Source organism: Medicago truncatula, chromosome 6 (genome assembly GCF_003473485.1).
Source record: "Medicago truncatula cultivar Jemalong A17 chromosome 6, MtrunA17r5.0-ANR, whole genome shotgun sequence".
In the NCBI taxonomy this organism is placed as follows: Eukaryota; Viridiplantae; Streptophyta; class Magnoliopsida; order Fabales; family Fabaceae; genus Medicago; species Medicago truncatula.
This window is the reverse complement of record NC_053047.1, coordinates 21001297-21018513: the sequence shown is the minus strand read 5'-3', so window position 1 is coordinate 21018513 and position 17217 is coordinate 21001297. Positions and strand designations below refer to the sequence as shown.

General features: G+C 34.1%; 1 protein-coding gene across 1 annotated transcript; it reads left to right on the top strand.

The window, feature by feature from the left end:
• The first annotated feature begins 15796 nt into the window (after positions 1-15796).
• Positions 15797-16754, top strand: LOC25496543 (LOB domain-containing protein 42). Its single transcript, XM_013596922.1, has 2 exons — positions 15797-15992; positions 16255-16754. The coding sequence occupies exons 1-2, from the start codon at positions 15797-15799 to the stop codon at positions 16752-16754; spliced, it is 696 nt and encodes a 231-aa protein (XP_013452376.1).
• Positions 16755-17217: the final 463 nt, after the last annotated feature.

The following is a 17217-nucleotide window of genomic DNA, read 5'->3' as shown; positions in this document are numbered from 1 at the left end:
GTGACAATAAGTGTTTATTATCATGGACGTAACTGATAGTAGGTATTCACAATCAAGGACCTTAATGACCATTTTATTGTTTTCTATTTGTTTATTTTATATGCTCATGACCTCTTCATTGAGGAAGATGACTCAGTTTTCGACGAATTAGCAACACTTCGTTTGGATGAGTTTGCACCAACACCCATCTATTGAAAGCAAAATCCTTTATTGACGTTTTAAAGATAACAAACATATTTACTTTTATTTATATTGTTATCTACTAATGAATTTTGTGAGAAATGTCATGAGAATGTTCGTGGCGAAGCACGAGAACGTTCTGGCGTCACAAGAGATAATGAATCTTTCTTAAATATAGCAATGAACAAATATGAGCTTTTTGGGTTAATGTCAAGATGTCCATAATTAAGATAAAGAACAAAGCAATATTCTTTTTATTTCACTTAAAGAGGAAAGAAATCAAGATTTTTGATAAGTCATTAAGAGGCAAAGAAACAAAGGCACATAAATATATTTTCTCTTGTACATGTGCTGAAAACAAAAGGAATAAAATCAGCATTGTGCCCTTGTGTGTATTTTCGACCCACTAAGGAATAACAAAGAAATATCTAAAGAACAATCCTTATCATCAAGTTACATGACATCGCCAAGATGACATCAACAAGGATAAACAAGTGGGTAGCAAGTTTTCTCAAGGCTTGATCACAACTCAGCAAAGAAGGGAAATCACGTGTGAAATAATTCTTTAAGAATTGGCTGGAACTAAGAGAACGTTCTGGGCAGTATTGAGAACATTCTTTGTATGCTTTCTCTCTATTAGGTATTTGAATTGGCTGCATTATTGCTAAAACAAATATCCATGTTTGTGATGTTGGATACTATGTTTCAGGCATCTCTGTAAGATGTTGGATACGATGTTCCAACATCCTGACACGGTTCAGTGTGCCTTGTTTCATGCCTGTTTGTACACGCACTTTATTTTATTAAGGAATCCACGTCCTCATATCTTGCTAACCAAGCAACGCACATATCTGTACAGAATCAGTTTTTTTTTTTTATTCCCAAAGGAGCAACAATATTTTAGGGAATAATTGGATATTTTTGGAAGTTTTGAAAGATGTTTCTACTTCTTAGGACTTTCTACTGCACTCTTTCTACTAGCTAACGCATGTGATTATTTTATTATGTTTGCATGTATAATTTTGATTAAATTTTAAAATATTAATGAAAATTATTGATATATTGATTTATAAACAAAATATTGTCAAGGCATATAACAAAATTATTTATGAACTCAACATAAGTTTGCCTGCATATAAAATAAAGATAAAATAATGATCTTTTATTGTTTATTCTAGGCTTAAATATGTAAATGGTCCCTGTAAGTCCGCGCATTTTTGGTTTTGGTCCTTGCAAGTTTTTTTGTTCTAAAACAAACCCTGTATTTTGATAACCTTTTGGAAAAGGTCCTTGCCGTCAGCTTCCGTCAACAAAAACGCCATGGTGGCTAACGGAGCACACGTGGCAGATCATGAGTTGGAAAAATTGATGAGATGACATGAGAGATGATAAGTTGGGAGAGTACAGGGACTAGAATAAAAAACATATATCGACACAGGGATGAAATTAAAAAACGAAAACATCAAAATTTGAATTAAAAACCAAACTTTCAGTCTTCTTCTTCCTCTCAAATACCAGACTTCTTCTTCCTCTCAAACTTTCCCCAATCTCTCCCATACCTTGCTCCCTTGAACCAAAACCCATCTCCTTCAACAATGTCTTCTAATTCCATTACTCAATCATCATCCAATGAGTTACCTATGTGTGGTTGCAACAAAATTATGAGAATGTTCATATCCAATTCAGTTGACAACCCTAAAAGGAGATATTGAAAATACCCAACCTATATGGTGAGTTTGCTGTTGTAATACTTTGTTATTCTCTTATTTTTGCACATTTTAATTAGCTGAATATGTTTTTTTCATCTCAGGCTGCTAGTAGTTTTAAATTGGAATGGTACTCCGGCGATGAATAATTGGAAGAGTAATAATTTGAAGGGTACATATGGCGATGTGTAGTGTCGATGTTGCGGCAAGCTACGATGGTGCTCATGCGAGATGTGTTGGCTTCAAGAAGAATGAGGACACATAAGGAGACACACGAAACAACAATATATAAATTGGAATGTGAATTTGATAAATTAGCATGGATTTCAATTAAATTAATTGGAATTCTGGATTGAATTGACATGAATTGGAACTCCATGGGAATGAATTGGCCACAATTCATGAGATATCTATCATGGCTATTGCATGTGGATAAAAGGCTAGAATTATGCAGAAGTTGGAATAAGCATTGTGTCTAGTATAGGGCTTTTTTAAACATAAACATTTGTAAATTATGCAGAAATTGAAGCTAAGAACTATATCTAATATAAGACTTTTTTAAACATAGGTATTTGTAAATTTGGCTGCTTTATTAAGAGTTCCTGACCTTTGTTGCATACATGCTTTGTAGCTTTGTATACTGTAATATTGCGGCAGGTTAACAAGAATTAAAAGGCTTGTTTGCAATGTTATAATCAAGGTTTTAATAACATGACACAGTTTAAAAGTGATGATACTTTTTAGGATGTGTATAAATATAATTTGTTGCAGTATGGAGAAGCTTAATAAGTTTAAAATCTGATCATATTTTATCTTATTGAAGGAAATGAGTTTTTTCTTCAAGGGCGCAAGGTAATGGGAGATTGGGGAAATATTCAGAGGAAGAAGGAAGAAAAACAAAAAATAGTGAGAGGAAGAAGATGGAAAGTTCAATTTTCGTTTTTGGTTTTAGTCCCTCTCATGCCATTTCATCAACGTTTGCCAACTTAGAACCTGCCACGTAGGCCTCCGTTAGCCACCAAAACGTTTTTGTTGACGGAAGCTGATGGCAAGGACCTTTTTCAAAAGGTTATCAAAATACAGGGTTTGTTTTAGAACAAAAAAACTTACAAGGACCAAAACCAAAAATGCGCGAACTTATAGGGACAATTTACATATTTAAGCCTTTATTCTAATAGTAATTAGTAACATCCTAACATAAATATATAAATGACATGTTATGTAAAAGAAACATTGTTATGATTGCGATAAAAGAATATCTTTAAAAACTACATTTTTTCATAAAGTCTCCATCTTCTCCTTCTATTTTCCCTTCTTTAACGAGAACATTTGTTGAATTTTGAGAAACTCCTCTTGATAAAGCTACATATAATTGACCATGGGTGAAATCATGTCGTGGAAGATAGATTCCAACATTGGGACTGGTCTGCCCTTGTGACTTATTTATTTATGGTAACAACAAAACTTAGTCTAATGGGTAACTATTTTCTACTAAGCATAAAGGGAAGTCCTGAACTCGCATTTGTTTTTAATTTAATTTTGGGCAAGAATTCTCTTTTTCCAGCATTGATTCCTGTTAGGATTTCCACATCCAACATATTCTTAAATAAACCATAACATAACAAATGTAAATGTTTGATATATTCTACAAAAGCATTGGAGTTACCATATTTTGGTTCATAATACTCTGGTTCATCATATTCTTATTCATTATCATGAGTTCCTTGAAAAGTTGATGCATTATTAAGATCTGGTAGTTAAAATAAAGGGTTAAATATGTTATTAGTCCATACATTTTGCACCTTTTTAAAGAATAGTCCCTACATTTCAATAAATATTTTTAAAATCCCTATATTTTATCTCCATTACCGTGTTTAGTCCCTGTCGTTAATTTAACTAACAAAATGCATCACAACCACATCTTCATCACCCTCTGCAGGATGAGTTCTTATCATTACTCCAATTCCAACCAACTTCATCCCTTTTTCAGAGCCACGCAATACAAACCCATTAAAAAAATATAAGCTTTAATGTCATAACCAAACCCACATGATTTTCCTTACCATATTTTGTATTTATTGTTAATTTTTGTCTCAATTTTCTATAATATTTCTTTCTTTATATGTGATGAATTGAGTGAAATTGGTGGTGGAGTTTATGGTTGAAATTAAATCAAAAGAGGATTGAAACTGGTAATGGAGGTCTTCAAAACTTCTTCACTTCTCTTTCTCTAGTTCCGTTCCAAACACTGTTTCTTCAATTTAGGGATTTAAATCCCCAAATTACTTCTTCCTCCTCTCTGATTCTTCTCCATCATCATCATCATTGATTTCTCTCTTTCTTTCTTTTTTCCTGCATTCGGCTTCTTTGATGAAGGCACCAAAAACTGTACCCAACATGAAAGAACAAAAAACCCACATAACAGTTAATACTCCATCTCCAATTTCACTCAATTGAGTTTGTAAGGGTTCATTCAAAAATTACTGGCTTCCTCATCTTCCTTGTTAACAACAATTAAAAATAAAATAGAGAAGTCATGGGATGAAGGGAGAGTTCGCGAGAAAGAAGGAGATTGATTTCAAAATTTGGGGATTTAGGGTTTGATATATGGATCAGGTTGTATTTGACCTATATTTTTCAATCCAACCCATTTAAGAAGTAAACAAAATTAAAAAGTATTTTCTTTGAACACCGCCTAAAAGAATTAATAAAATAAACGACATATTATATTAAATAAATATCCAACAAAAATCAACAGAGGTTCATCTTATAATTCTAACCTAAAAGGATTTAGTTACACATGGTAACTAAAAACAAATTACTAAAGATAAAAACATACTCTAGATAATCAAGGAGAAGATAGAAACTCTCCCGAAGCTCCAAAGTTGCCTTCATCTTGAACTGCCACTATTTTGAATGAGAAAATTTGAAGTAAGAAGCCGGTATTTATAGTGAGAGTTTCTACCTGAATTTGGGCTAAAAGTGCAGGCTTTACTTAAAAAAAAAGCAGGAAAAGACGCTTATGCCCCGCATTTTGAGATGCATGGGGCACATGCCAGGATGCCTAGCGCATGAGAGAGAGAGAGAGAACAAAGCCATGCCCAAGGCGCATGGATACCTTTCTCATGTGCTAGGCGCATGATGTTGTTTTTTGGGCCCAAATTCTCCGATTTTTCATCGTTTTAGGTCTTCGTCTTCAAATAACTTGCCTCGGAACTAGGGAACATAATTCCTCCCTGTTGTAAGTCTCATGAGGCCTCTTAAATCTTCATTCTTTGTTATCTTGAATCTTCACAATCGTTCAGATGTTCTTGATTTTCCGATTTGCATGATTTCTTCGTGAATTACTTCAAAACCTCCCTAAAATTGTTATGTTTCGGGAAAACTAGAATTACAGACTCAAATATAGAAAACATTACAAAAGTCCGTAAAATCATAGGCAATTGTTCTAATACTCCTCCTTTTTGCAGCTAAAACCTACTGAAAATAACTAAAAAAACATGCTAAGATTAACATAAGACGACTTGTCATCACGTATCAAGGTGAGATTGCAGCAGATGAATAAGATTATGAGGGATATCCAAGGCAACGGTTAAAGGGCCACACCAAGAATCAGTCCAAAATTTGATAGGCTGACCATTGCCTATCTTCCAAGAAACATTCTCCTTAAGAGTGTTGAATTTATGTTTTGCACTACTCTAAATTGATAATGAAATATGATGATTCACAGTGTGATTTGCTCTCAACACTCTACTTTTGATGAGTTGGGACCATTGTAAATTGGACTGCATTATATCCCAACAATTCTTTAAGTTACCAGCTTCTTTGATATCAGAAAGTTTTCTAACACCAAGCCCTCCCTCCTTGAAAGGTTTACAAAGCTTATGCCAAGCAACAAGTACAAGTTTCTTTTGGTTTAGATCACCACTCCAAATGAAATTTCTCATCCACTTTACCATATCCTTTAACAATTTCACTGGCCAAGAGTAGATGGTAAGCCAATGAAGGAGCATACTTTAAACTACACTCCTCGCTAACTGCACTATATCTGCAGTAGAGAGAAGGGATATTTTCCAAGATGAGAGCTTATTTTTTTACTTTATCTGCAAGAGGTTGAAAATCAATGTATTGTGGCTTGCCTCTAAAAACTGGAACAGCTAAGTATGTAAAAGGTAGAGTTCCAATTTGAAAACCAATTTGAGTAGCAATTTGGAGGTTTACCATCTGACCTGAAGCTTCAGCATATCTCATAACAATATTCTTGATCACATTAATGTTAGAAGTTGTATCTTTGCTAAATAGCATCATATCATCAGCATAGAAAATATGTGATGGGATATGGAGGTCTCTAGTTCCATGAATAAGAGTAAGTTGCTTCTCCCTGACTAATTTGGTCAAGCTTCTGTTAATAACTTCCTATGCAAGGCAAAACAAAAGAGGGGAGAGATTGTCTCCTTGAATAACACCTCTACTAAAGTAACCATGAAGCTTGCCATTAATAGAAACCGAAAGTTTAGCAGACAAAAGAATAACATGAGTCCATTTACAAAAAAAATCAAAAAATTTAAAGCATTTGAGAACTATGAGCAGAAATTTCCGGTCAGAAGTTAAGCATCTACAGTCCTTTATGCTTCTACCTTTGATGAATCCTCTTTATGCTTCTACAGTCCTTTATGCTTCTACAATCCTCTTTGCTGGGTTGAAATAATTGCATGCAAGAAATTAGAAAGTCTATGTTCTAGAATTTTAAAGATAAGCTTGAACTTGAAGTTTGCAATGGCAATGGACCTGTAATCAGTGACTTTATCTACATGGTTAGTTTTACGAATAAGCACAATATTGTTTGAGTTAAAATTTGGTAAAATCCAACAATTTTTGAAAAAAAATCTAAAATAGCTTTTGAAACATCATATTTAATCATATCCCAAAAAGATTGATTAAAAAGTGCTCCAAATCCATCAAGATCTGGGGCGCTTTCTTTGTTTAATAAATAATCTTCTTGATCAATCTCACTATCAGATGGAAGCACAGTAAGTAAAGAATTTATTTCATCAGTGATTAGAGAAGGAATTACTTCCTTAACCATTCCATTATCTGAAGTGTTTGTGGAAAAAATGAAAAGATTGTTGAAGTGATTGACAAAATGCTATGAGATTTCAGTTGGATTAGTCAAAAATTCATCACCATTTGTAATGGATGTGATAAGGCTAGAGGATTTTTTTTTATTTTGGCAATTCTATGGAAGTATGATGTATTTTTGTCACCTTGAGTATGCATTTGACTTTTGGATTCTATTGCCATAAGGTTTCTTCAATATCTAAAGCATTCTCCAGTTCAATTTGGTCAGCTTTATCTTGATCTAAAAGTTCATAAATAACATTAAGGTTGTCTAGTTGATCTTGAATGGACTCAAATTTCTAAATAGCATTCTTGACCTGAACATTTACATCTCCAAAAGTTTTTTTGTTCCAAACTTTCAAGGCAGATTTAAGGTGTTTCAATTTATGGTTCATGACAAACATAGGGCATCTAACAAAATGAGCGTTTCAACTAGTCTTTACAATTTTAACACAATCAGGGTGAGATAACCAAACTTTCAAGAATTTGAATTGTGAAATAAACATAGAATTATCAATTTTAAACTTTAGCAGGATAGAGTAATGGTCAGATCTGAGTTTTGTGAGAGTGGAGTGGGTAACTAAATTCCAAGCAGCATACCATTCTTGATTACAAATTTCTCTATCAAGTCGTCTTTGCATGTGAAACCTACCTCTTCTTCCATTTGACCAGGTATAACTAACCCCTCAAGTATGGATGTGAATGAGATTGTTGGCATTAGTCCAGTCTTGGAAATCCTTCGCAGTGGATTTAATGACTCTATAACTGCTTTTTTGTTCATGAGCACCAAGGATATTATTAAAAGGGTTAATAGTGTTTTTCACCCCTGTAATATATGTCATTTTCGGTTTTCGCCCCTATAAAATTTTCGGTTTGATTTGCACCCTCGTAAAAATTTTATTTTCCGGAAAACACCCTTAATAGGCCATTCAAAAACCAAAATTTCTTGAAAAAAAATTCTGAAAATGGCCTATTAGGGGTGTTTTCCGGAAAATAAAAATTTTATGAGGGTGCAAATCAAACCGAAAATTTTATAGGGGCGAAAACCAGAAATGACATATATTACAGGGGTGAAAAAAACTATTAACCCTTATTAAAATCACCTAGATAGTACCAAGGTAAATTAGCAACATGTTGAATAATCTTCAATTTTTCCCAAAGCTCTTTTCTTTTCATCTGATAGTTGGAATCGTACACACACCAGACAAGCTAAAACATTTACCTTTCAAAAGCAGGTTAAGAGTAGTTTATTGATCATCAACATCTATTAGGATAAGCTTAAGGTTCTTAGCACAAAAACACCAAAAGTTAGGTATCAGAGGGCCTCTATTATTGACACAAACAAGTTTCATTTCGAGTCTATCAAGCCGAAAAGGAGAAAGTTTTGAAATATACATCATAGGTTCTGCAATAAAACAAAGATCTGGTTTATACAAAACCAGTAACTTTTTAAGAGCTAACTTAGTGGGGGAGTTAACTAGTCCCCTTAAATTCCATAAGAGACACTTCATTGTAAAGGTTTAGAGGGGCAAACCTTTGATCTGGTAGTGTGACCACTCTTTACATTAGCAGCTTTTTGAGGTTTTTTTTGTTCCTATTGAAATCATCTGCTGAAAACTATCATCATCAATCATAGAATAGCTCACTTGCAACAGGTGTTTTGGGGAGTGAATATGTTGAGCAGTTTTCCCAGTGGCTGGATTGATAACTTGCACATCAAGTAAACAGTCTTGAATCTCAATATCCCCATCTAGTTCTGCTAAATTTGCCCAAGATTCATTGAAAAATCCGATGTCTAATGAGTCAATGATTAGTTATTTTAGTATAATATTTGGTTTCGTTTTATTTAGATTTAAGTTTATTTTATTTAAATATTATTTCCTTTTAGAGCCATTTTACTTCAGTTTCATATTATTATATTTCAGGAATGAATATTTGATGGATTGAATCTTGGATCAAAAGAAAGGGGTTTGGAGCTGATTCGGAGCAAAAATACGAAGATTTGGAGACAAAAAAATGTCTCCCCCAAGTCTAAAACATGGCACGACCTGTCAAACTTACATTTAAAGTGGACTCCATTGATACTCACACTAAAATGCTAGAGACCCAAATGTCTCAAGTAGCCCAGCAAGTAGCTACTTCCTCTAAAACCCCAGAGTCTTTCCGAGTCAAACTGAAATCAACCTCAAAGGTCGTATAAATGCTATTACACTTAGGGATGGTAAGAAATTAGAGGACCTCGTTGTGAAATTCAAGATAATTGAGGGTGAGATAGAGAGTGAAAAGCAACAAGGTGAGAAAGTCATAGGAGAGAGTGATAAGCCAATTGTTTCACCACCTTATAAACTCAAAATTCATTTCCCACAAAGGCTTGCTAAGCCTAACCTCATAGTGATTGAGAGTTTTTCCACCCCTTTTGTGACTGAGAGTGAAACCATTAAGAAAGCCATGTGTGATATAGGGGGTAATGTTAGTTTGATGCCATTGTCCCTTTGGGAGAGATTGGGTATAGGGTAGAGAAACCTCTTGATTGTCAAGCTAATGAATTTAAACGAGCGCTTCGTGGGAGGCAACCCACGAGTTTAATTGATTTTATTTTGTTTGTTTTGTGTTGTGTTAAATTGTTTTGTAGGTAATTGTCCAAGTGTGATTCAAGAAAAATAAAAAATTTTGAAGCCCTATGTCCAGAAGGTTGGCACGGCCCATGCCCCCAATTGGCACGGCCGTGCCAGACTTGCCTTGCCAAACTAGGTCAATGGCATCAAAGAGGAAAGAAAATTGAAGGCTCTGGAAGTGGTGTAAGCAAAAATCAATCAACAAGTCTGCAATCATGGGATCGAATTCAAGGATCCCAAGAAAAAGAATAGGTATAAATCTCTAATATCTAGAACTATCTCTCCTTGTCAGTACCCTGATGTTAATGTTATGGATAGACTAGGAATAGAGGAACATGTGATTAAGTTGTTGAATAACACAACCCTGTGCTTAGGTACCTTCAAAGGGTTATGGCTTGCACCATATAGGGAGTAAATGTAACACCCCGTTGCCCAAAACAATTAAATAATAAATAAACATGCATCAGAGTAATTCCCAAACGGGCATGTCACACTACTAATTCAAAATTTCTTAAATAGTATATAAAACTATTTAATAAACAACCAACTTTAATCATTTCATTAAAACCTTGCAGCGGAATATTTTCAACAAATATCATCAACATCCAACATATTAATTCTCCAATAATTAAATCTTGGCATTAAAGCCTTAACAACATAAATTCAACAACCATAGGGCTACATCAGCAATATTCAAAAATTGATACATAGGAACAAAGGTGACATTAAAATCCCATCCCACGTATCAGAGCCCTAGACACTTTGAGCCACCACATACTACTCAAGATCACCTGCAAGTTACCCATAGGAAGGGCAACATTTTCAAGCAGAAGGGGTGAGATTCACAACAATAAATATAAATAAATAATTAATCAATTTGAATCTGACACCCTATCATAATAATAATTCATCAACATATAATATCATCATTATCAACATCAACAATATTCGGTAATTAAAACCAATAACTGCAACTCATGCAACACTCGACACCTCCACTAAGACTCCTCTACAATGCATGTGGTACCATAATCAGGGCCGAAGCCCTCACCGCTAATTGAATGGTTAAAGTATTCATTTTCATGACATAAGTCCTCACCGCTAAACACCGCTTTGAACAACTAGTGTTCCACCGCTTTGAACGATAAGGCGTTCCAGGGCCGAAGCCCTCCCGCTTTTATGCTTATGCAACTAACTCCACTGGTGTATATCTACATACAACTCCAACAATGCATATGTATTCATATGACTCACCTCTCCTTAATGCAATATCATGTATAACTTAATTAAATAGAAGCATACATCCCAGTCAACAACAAACCATTATAACTAATTCAATCATCCCAGAATATGCACAATTTAATCATAATCATGCTTAAACACCAATACCAATCAACATTAATCAATTAAACACAAACAGCTCAGAAAACTTGGCAACTCGCCTCGCGAGTACTTCTACTCGCTATGGCGAGCACAAGAAAAAGGCTGCTCGCCGTGGAGAACTCAAGGCGAACTCAAAACAGGTGCTCTCGGGAGTTTTGACATTTTTCTCACTAAAACCACATTTTTAAGTTCCCTATTCATCTTTTTAATCTGAAAATTGTCCCAGACCTCTCTAAAATCATCTAGGTACTTAAAATTATCCATTTTACAGCTTATAACAACACTTCAAAAATCATGATCTCACAGGCACTTGCTCGCCGTGGCGAGTGGTTCTGCTCGCGAGGCGAGCCATGAAGATTGCTCACTCGCGAGGCGGGAAGGTCTACTCGCCTAGGCAAGCGATGAACATCAGCACGACCAGAATTTTATCCAAAATCCCAATTTTCTCAATTCCACTCCCCAAATCAGTTTAATATGAAACTAAATGTTGTATGCAACCAGAACCTATTTCTAACATCAAAACAACAGTCTCTGCACTCAAACCCACTAATTCAACATAAACCTAAAATTCCCAATTTTTTTACCAAAACCTGTTAAACTCAAAAATCAGAATTTAGAATCTATACTAATGAAGCAAACCTCACCCTTACCTTAGTTTTGCAGAAAGAAATGCACAACAAAATCAGTTCTTGGCTCTACTTGTTCTTCTCTCCCTTTTCTCCCAACTTGACAGTTTTCACGTAAAAACGTTTTTCTGACTTTTCTCTTTTCTTAACTCCCAAAAAGTAACTTCCCTTTTCTTTTCATTAAACTCCCCTTAATTCTATTAAATATTAATTAACTCCCCACACTTCAAAATAATATTAATTTCTCACTTACTCTAATTATTATTAAAATAAACTATATAATAAAATATATCACATCACATAAATCACCAATATTATTTATAATCATATAAAAGACTCTAAATAAATCCAAAATAAATAAATTAACGACTAGGGCGTTACAGTAAAGAGGAAGGAATGATGAGGACCAATGAGCTGTTTATGTTGTGGGCTATGCTTTATAACCACCATGTTAAAATTTGCTATTATTTGCTTGATTTCTTGTTTCAATTGATAGAAAGAAACCGGATGATAAGGGTGATATAGTGGTAGGTGGAATCATCACCTTTATTGCTAGGAAGTTTGGGGTGAGTCTGAATCAAGGGATCAAGAGGATAGAGAGGAACTATTATCTACACTTATATACTCTCACTACTTTGTCCTTCCTTAGAACCCATGGACCTACTTACAATTACCAATATAAACGGAGAATTATTAGAGCTAATTGTTTGATTATTCTACCTAATCTGGAGGTGGTGGAAAATTTGATTTATGTTGGTATTAACCCACAGGTACAAGATGATGGGGGTGATGAAGAGGAGGTAGGTGCACAACACCATGAACAAGAAGCCGTGGAAAATATAATGATGAACGGTGGGCATGGATGCAAACCGAAGTTCAAAGAATATGCACCGAACAACAAAGACAAGGTGTTGAAATGGCCGGGCTAAGAAACGATGTCCTAAGGGGCAATCGAATAAATGAATAAACAATCAAATGTTCCAACACCTTCACCTCTAAGGTCCACCTTATGGACCTTAATAAAATATTGAGCTTTCCTCTTCCTTTACTCTTTTCTACTTCTCTTCTTCTTCTTCTTGTTTTGAATCATTGAGGACAATGCTTCTTCCAAGTGTGTGTGTGTGTGTGGTGGTGGGGGGGGGGGGGGGGGGGGGGGGGGGCTAATAAAGTGTCTTGAGTCGTAGTGTTCCAAACTCCCTTGAACTTTATTCTTTTGTTTTGTTTAATTGCGAAAGGCATCATTAAGTAGCTTGTTTTTATTGAAAATTTTGACATAAATTCTTATTGTCTCCTCTAAATTGGTTGTTTCTTGTACATGAAAGTGAACTCTTGTTTTTTAAGTTTTCTTGATATACCCACATCTTATTTTATTGTGAATAATTCTCCAATGAGAAAAGCACAAGTTGCATCCCTTGAGCAATTGTATGAATAGGTATTTTAAGGAGCACGTTCTGACTCTTAAGGTAAATTAACCCTAAAAAAATTTCAGAGTAAAAGTAGTATAAGTTAGTGTGGGGGAGTTTATAAAAAAACAAAATAATTTCAAGGTTGCATCATTGAATCTAGATTTGGGATGGAGGTAGGCCCTCCGACTTCCTACGTGAAGGTGATGTTATCTTGAGAAACTTTAAAAAGCATCATTGAATCTAGATTGAGGAAGGGGTTAGGCCCTCCGACTTCCTACGTGAAGATGATGTTTTAAGGGGCGCCATTGAATCTAGATTGGGGAAGGGGGTAGGCCCTCCGACTTCCTACGTGAAGATGTTGTCTCCTTAAATTAATAAAAATTCTACTGAAATTCCAAACATGTGCAAATGGCAAAGATCAAATGATCACAAATACTCCCATCTCTCTTATATGAAATGAAGAAAGAATTTTTCTCGGTTGGTTTAGTCTTAAGGTTGGAACCTGTTTCCTTATAATATCTATCTTATACAGGCGCAAGAAAAGGGTTGGACTACACATACACACTCACTTAAAACTTGATTGTTGGGTTGAATAAAGATTACAAGAAATGCTTGTGTTTGTGATTAGTGTACGTTTGAAATAAAAGCCTTTTAGGAGACATGAGTTTTAATTGTATTGTCATATGTAATCTTGTTCTATGCTGCTATGTATATGCCTTTTGCTTGAGGACAAGAAACATCATCTTGTTCTATGCTATGTCATATGTAATCTTGTTCTATGCTACATATGTAATCTTGAAACATTCTCACGAGCACCCGTGGGACTCTCCACCAGCTCCCGTGGGCTCATATGATCATACTCCACATCATCCTTAAGCGGATCAGAAACATCATTGACCGTGGGTATCTCCAATTCCTCCAACGATGTCTGAGTTGTCTGTTCCACTCCATCAGGTCGTACGTCCTCACGCCCAAGAGGGGATGAGTGTGTGACACGCTCAATGCAACCGTTGGGACTCTCCACCATCTCCCTCGAGTTCACAAGATTGTGTCTCACACCATCTAGAGGCGAGTTGGTAACAACATTGTTGATTTTGGGAAACTGTGTTACCTATATACAAATGCATACTACTCCAGACTTAAATATAAAGGAAAAATAATAATAATCACTTGAAAATTCACACACAAGTGTTTAGTCTATCATTTTCAGCATATGTTAATTGTGTTATGACTTGTGATCTAAATATGATATATTTAATACTCATAAAACTATTATATGTTTAATTAATTATATAATAAATGATAAGCTAAGAGAATTTACTCTTTTTTTGGTCAAGAGCAAATTTACTCTTTAATAAAGGCAAATACAAAAATTATTTTCTAATCGTATATTTTAATTATTCAAAGACATTACGCTTTCGTAGATTACTCATCTTGACTTATCAGAAAAAAGTTATACGTATGTAGTCTATATCTAAACAAAATATATATATATATATATATATATATATATATATATATATATATATGATTTTTTTGGAGGGGAAATACATATTCTTTTTCCTTTGTATTTAAGTTTGGAGTAGTATGCATTTATATAGTGATATTAAACTTGTTATTGTAATTTTTTGTAAAAAATTAACCTTTTAAAAGTAATTTTAGATAGGGTAAAATAAATTTTGTCCCTAAAAATTATCAAATTATCATATTTGCGTTCATAAAATTGGTGGTACCCATATTTTCTCTTATGTGTTAAAGAATTCTCCTAAGATTGAAAATCTTTTACATAAAATATGAGTAAAAAGATACACGAGTTTCATCCAAATCCAAAATTTTAGATCAAACATGTGTAATTTTTTACTTATATTTTATTATTAATATAGTAATTACTTATAATGAAAAATTATTCTTAATATGGGTTATTTACAAAGTGACGTTTCCAATATCATATCATTGACCAAATAATTACGGAATACAAGCATTTATTGCTTGTGTCGTAGCATGTTGTTTATTGCAAAGAAATTTCATTCAATCAAATAAAATCCAAAATTATTCAATAAAAAAGTCATTTATAATTAACCCACGTTGACACAATTAAACACTTGCATATTTCATCTATATATTACAAGGAGATTTCATATATCTTGAAAGCCACCAGAAAACCATGGGCATACCCACAATCTCTAATTACCAAATGCTCTCTAAATTGGAAAGAAGATTGAGACAAATATTTGATGTTTATTAAATGGGGAAAAGCAAAGTACTTTTCCATTTATGGATTTTCATATGGTTGTTTATTATTTACTCACGCTTAACCCATGGTAAACAACACCTTTCCACCTTCTCGTCAAAAAAATTAAAAAAATTTCCACTTTCTCATTTTCAATTTTACATCACTTTAATCAACACACTTCCCTTTGCTTTATTTGACTTTTTTGATGTCGCTTGATTTGTCTTCTTATTAAGCCTCGAATTTATCCTCGTATTATACTACCAACCATAAAAGGTACAATTTTTAGTTTCAATTATTACTCACTTTATAGAAATTCAAAATTACCGATTTACCATCTTTTCACTTAATCATTAAGTTAATTAGTGTATCATATCTAATACAGCCCAATATTATCCCTTACAAAAAGCCCAATATTACAAAAGCACTGCCCCAATTAATAAGGTCTCTAATCACCTTTACTACCAATTGCCTTGACTAATTAATTATAAATACCCATGAGTAGTTCCTATAGCATCCATAAGTGCTCACAATGAAGTTGAGTTGCAATGGGTGTCGTGTGCTTCGCAAAGGTTGCAATGATGATTGTATCATCAAGCCCTGCCTTGAGTGGATCAGTTCCTCTGAATCCCAAGGGCGTGCCACCCTCTTCCTTACCAAATTTTATGGTCGAATCGGTTTGCTGAATCTCCTCACCAATGCTACCAATCAAAATCAAAATCCTCAAGGTAACTAGCTATGTTCATTATCATAATCTAGCACTTAATTCATGAATAATTGATGGATATAATGATTGAACAATTTTTATTGTAATAATAAATGTGACCAAATTAAGTTGATGCGGCTGCAATACCGTTAGGAATCATAATTTAAACCTATTTCTCATTTATGTTCCATCTATTGAAAATCTTTTCATAGATTCTACATCAAATTTGATTTTAGTTTTTAAAATATGATTATTAACATCTTTAATTTTGTCACAATTTTCAGTTGTGTTTAAATCATTGTTGTACGAGGCATCTGGTAGATTGGTGAATCCCACATATGGGGTGCTTGGCTTATTCTGGACAGGGGATTGGAGTCGTTGTGAAGCTGCAGTTGAAGCTGTGTTGACTGGATCAAATATTAATGACAATTTTACAATGATTGATGGGCATACATCATCAGGTACAGTCAATGCTGAAAATCATGTTCTCCCCAAAACCTATGATATACGCCACGTGGCCAAAGGTACCAATGTGGACGTCAAAGGGAAGACTCAATTCAAAAGAGTTGGGAAAATTTTGAAGCCCAAGCCACGAGTTGGTTCAGTCAACTCGACTACCATGTTGAAATCCCTTTTGAAGAATACCAACATGGAAATTGGGGAGAGGTCATCAAGGGTTCAAACACAGAAAATCAATGAAGCTGTTGAGAATCAAGTGAATTTGGAACTCACTCTTGGCTTTGATTGCCAATCAACTAAGAGCAAGAAAATATTAGATAAATGATCGATTTATTATATGTAATTCAGTCTCAATTGATGTACTTTTAGACACAGTGGAACAAATGATCAAAGGTTGTTTGCTGGTACCTTAATTTGTGTCATCCTTTTCAGTCATATATGATGAGTTGTGCTCCCTCCGTTACTTTTTAAGTGTTACACTTAAAAGAAATTTTCGTTCCTTTTTAACTGTCATTTTCAAAGTTTAATACAACATTAATTATTGATTTTTCAATAATTCCCTTACAAAACGACATTATAAAAGAAACGGAGGAAGAAATATGAACTTTCAAGTTTCAATATATCAATATCAATATCAAAAAACCAGTATCTTTTTTTTTTTTTTTTTTTTACAAATAAAAAACCATTGTCTTGTTAAATAGATTCATAGAATTCAATCATCAAAAGTTCTTACACCTGATTCTTTCTTATTTCAATTTAAAAATGACAATAGAATCTTCATTATAAGC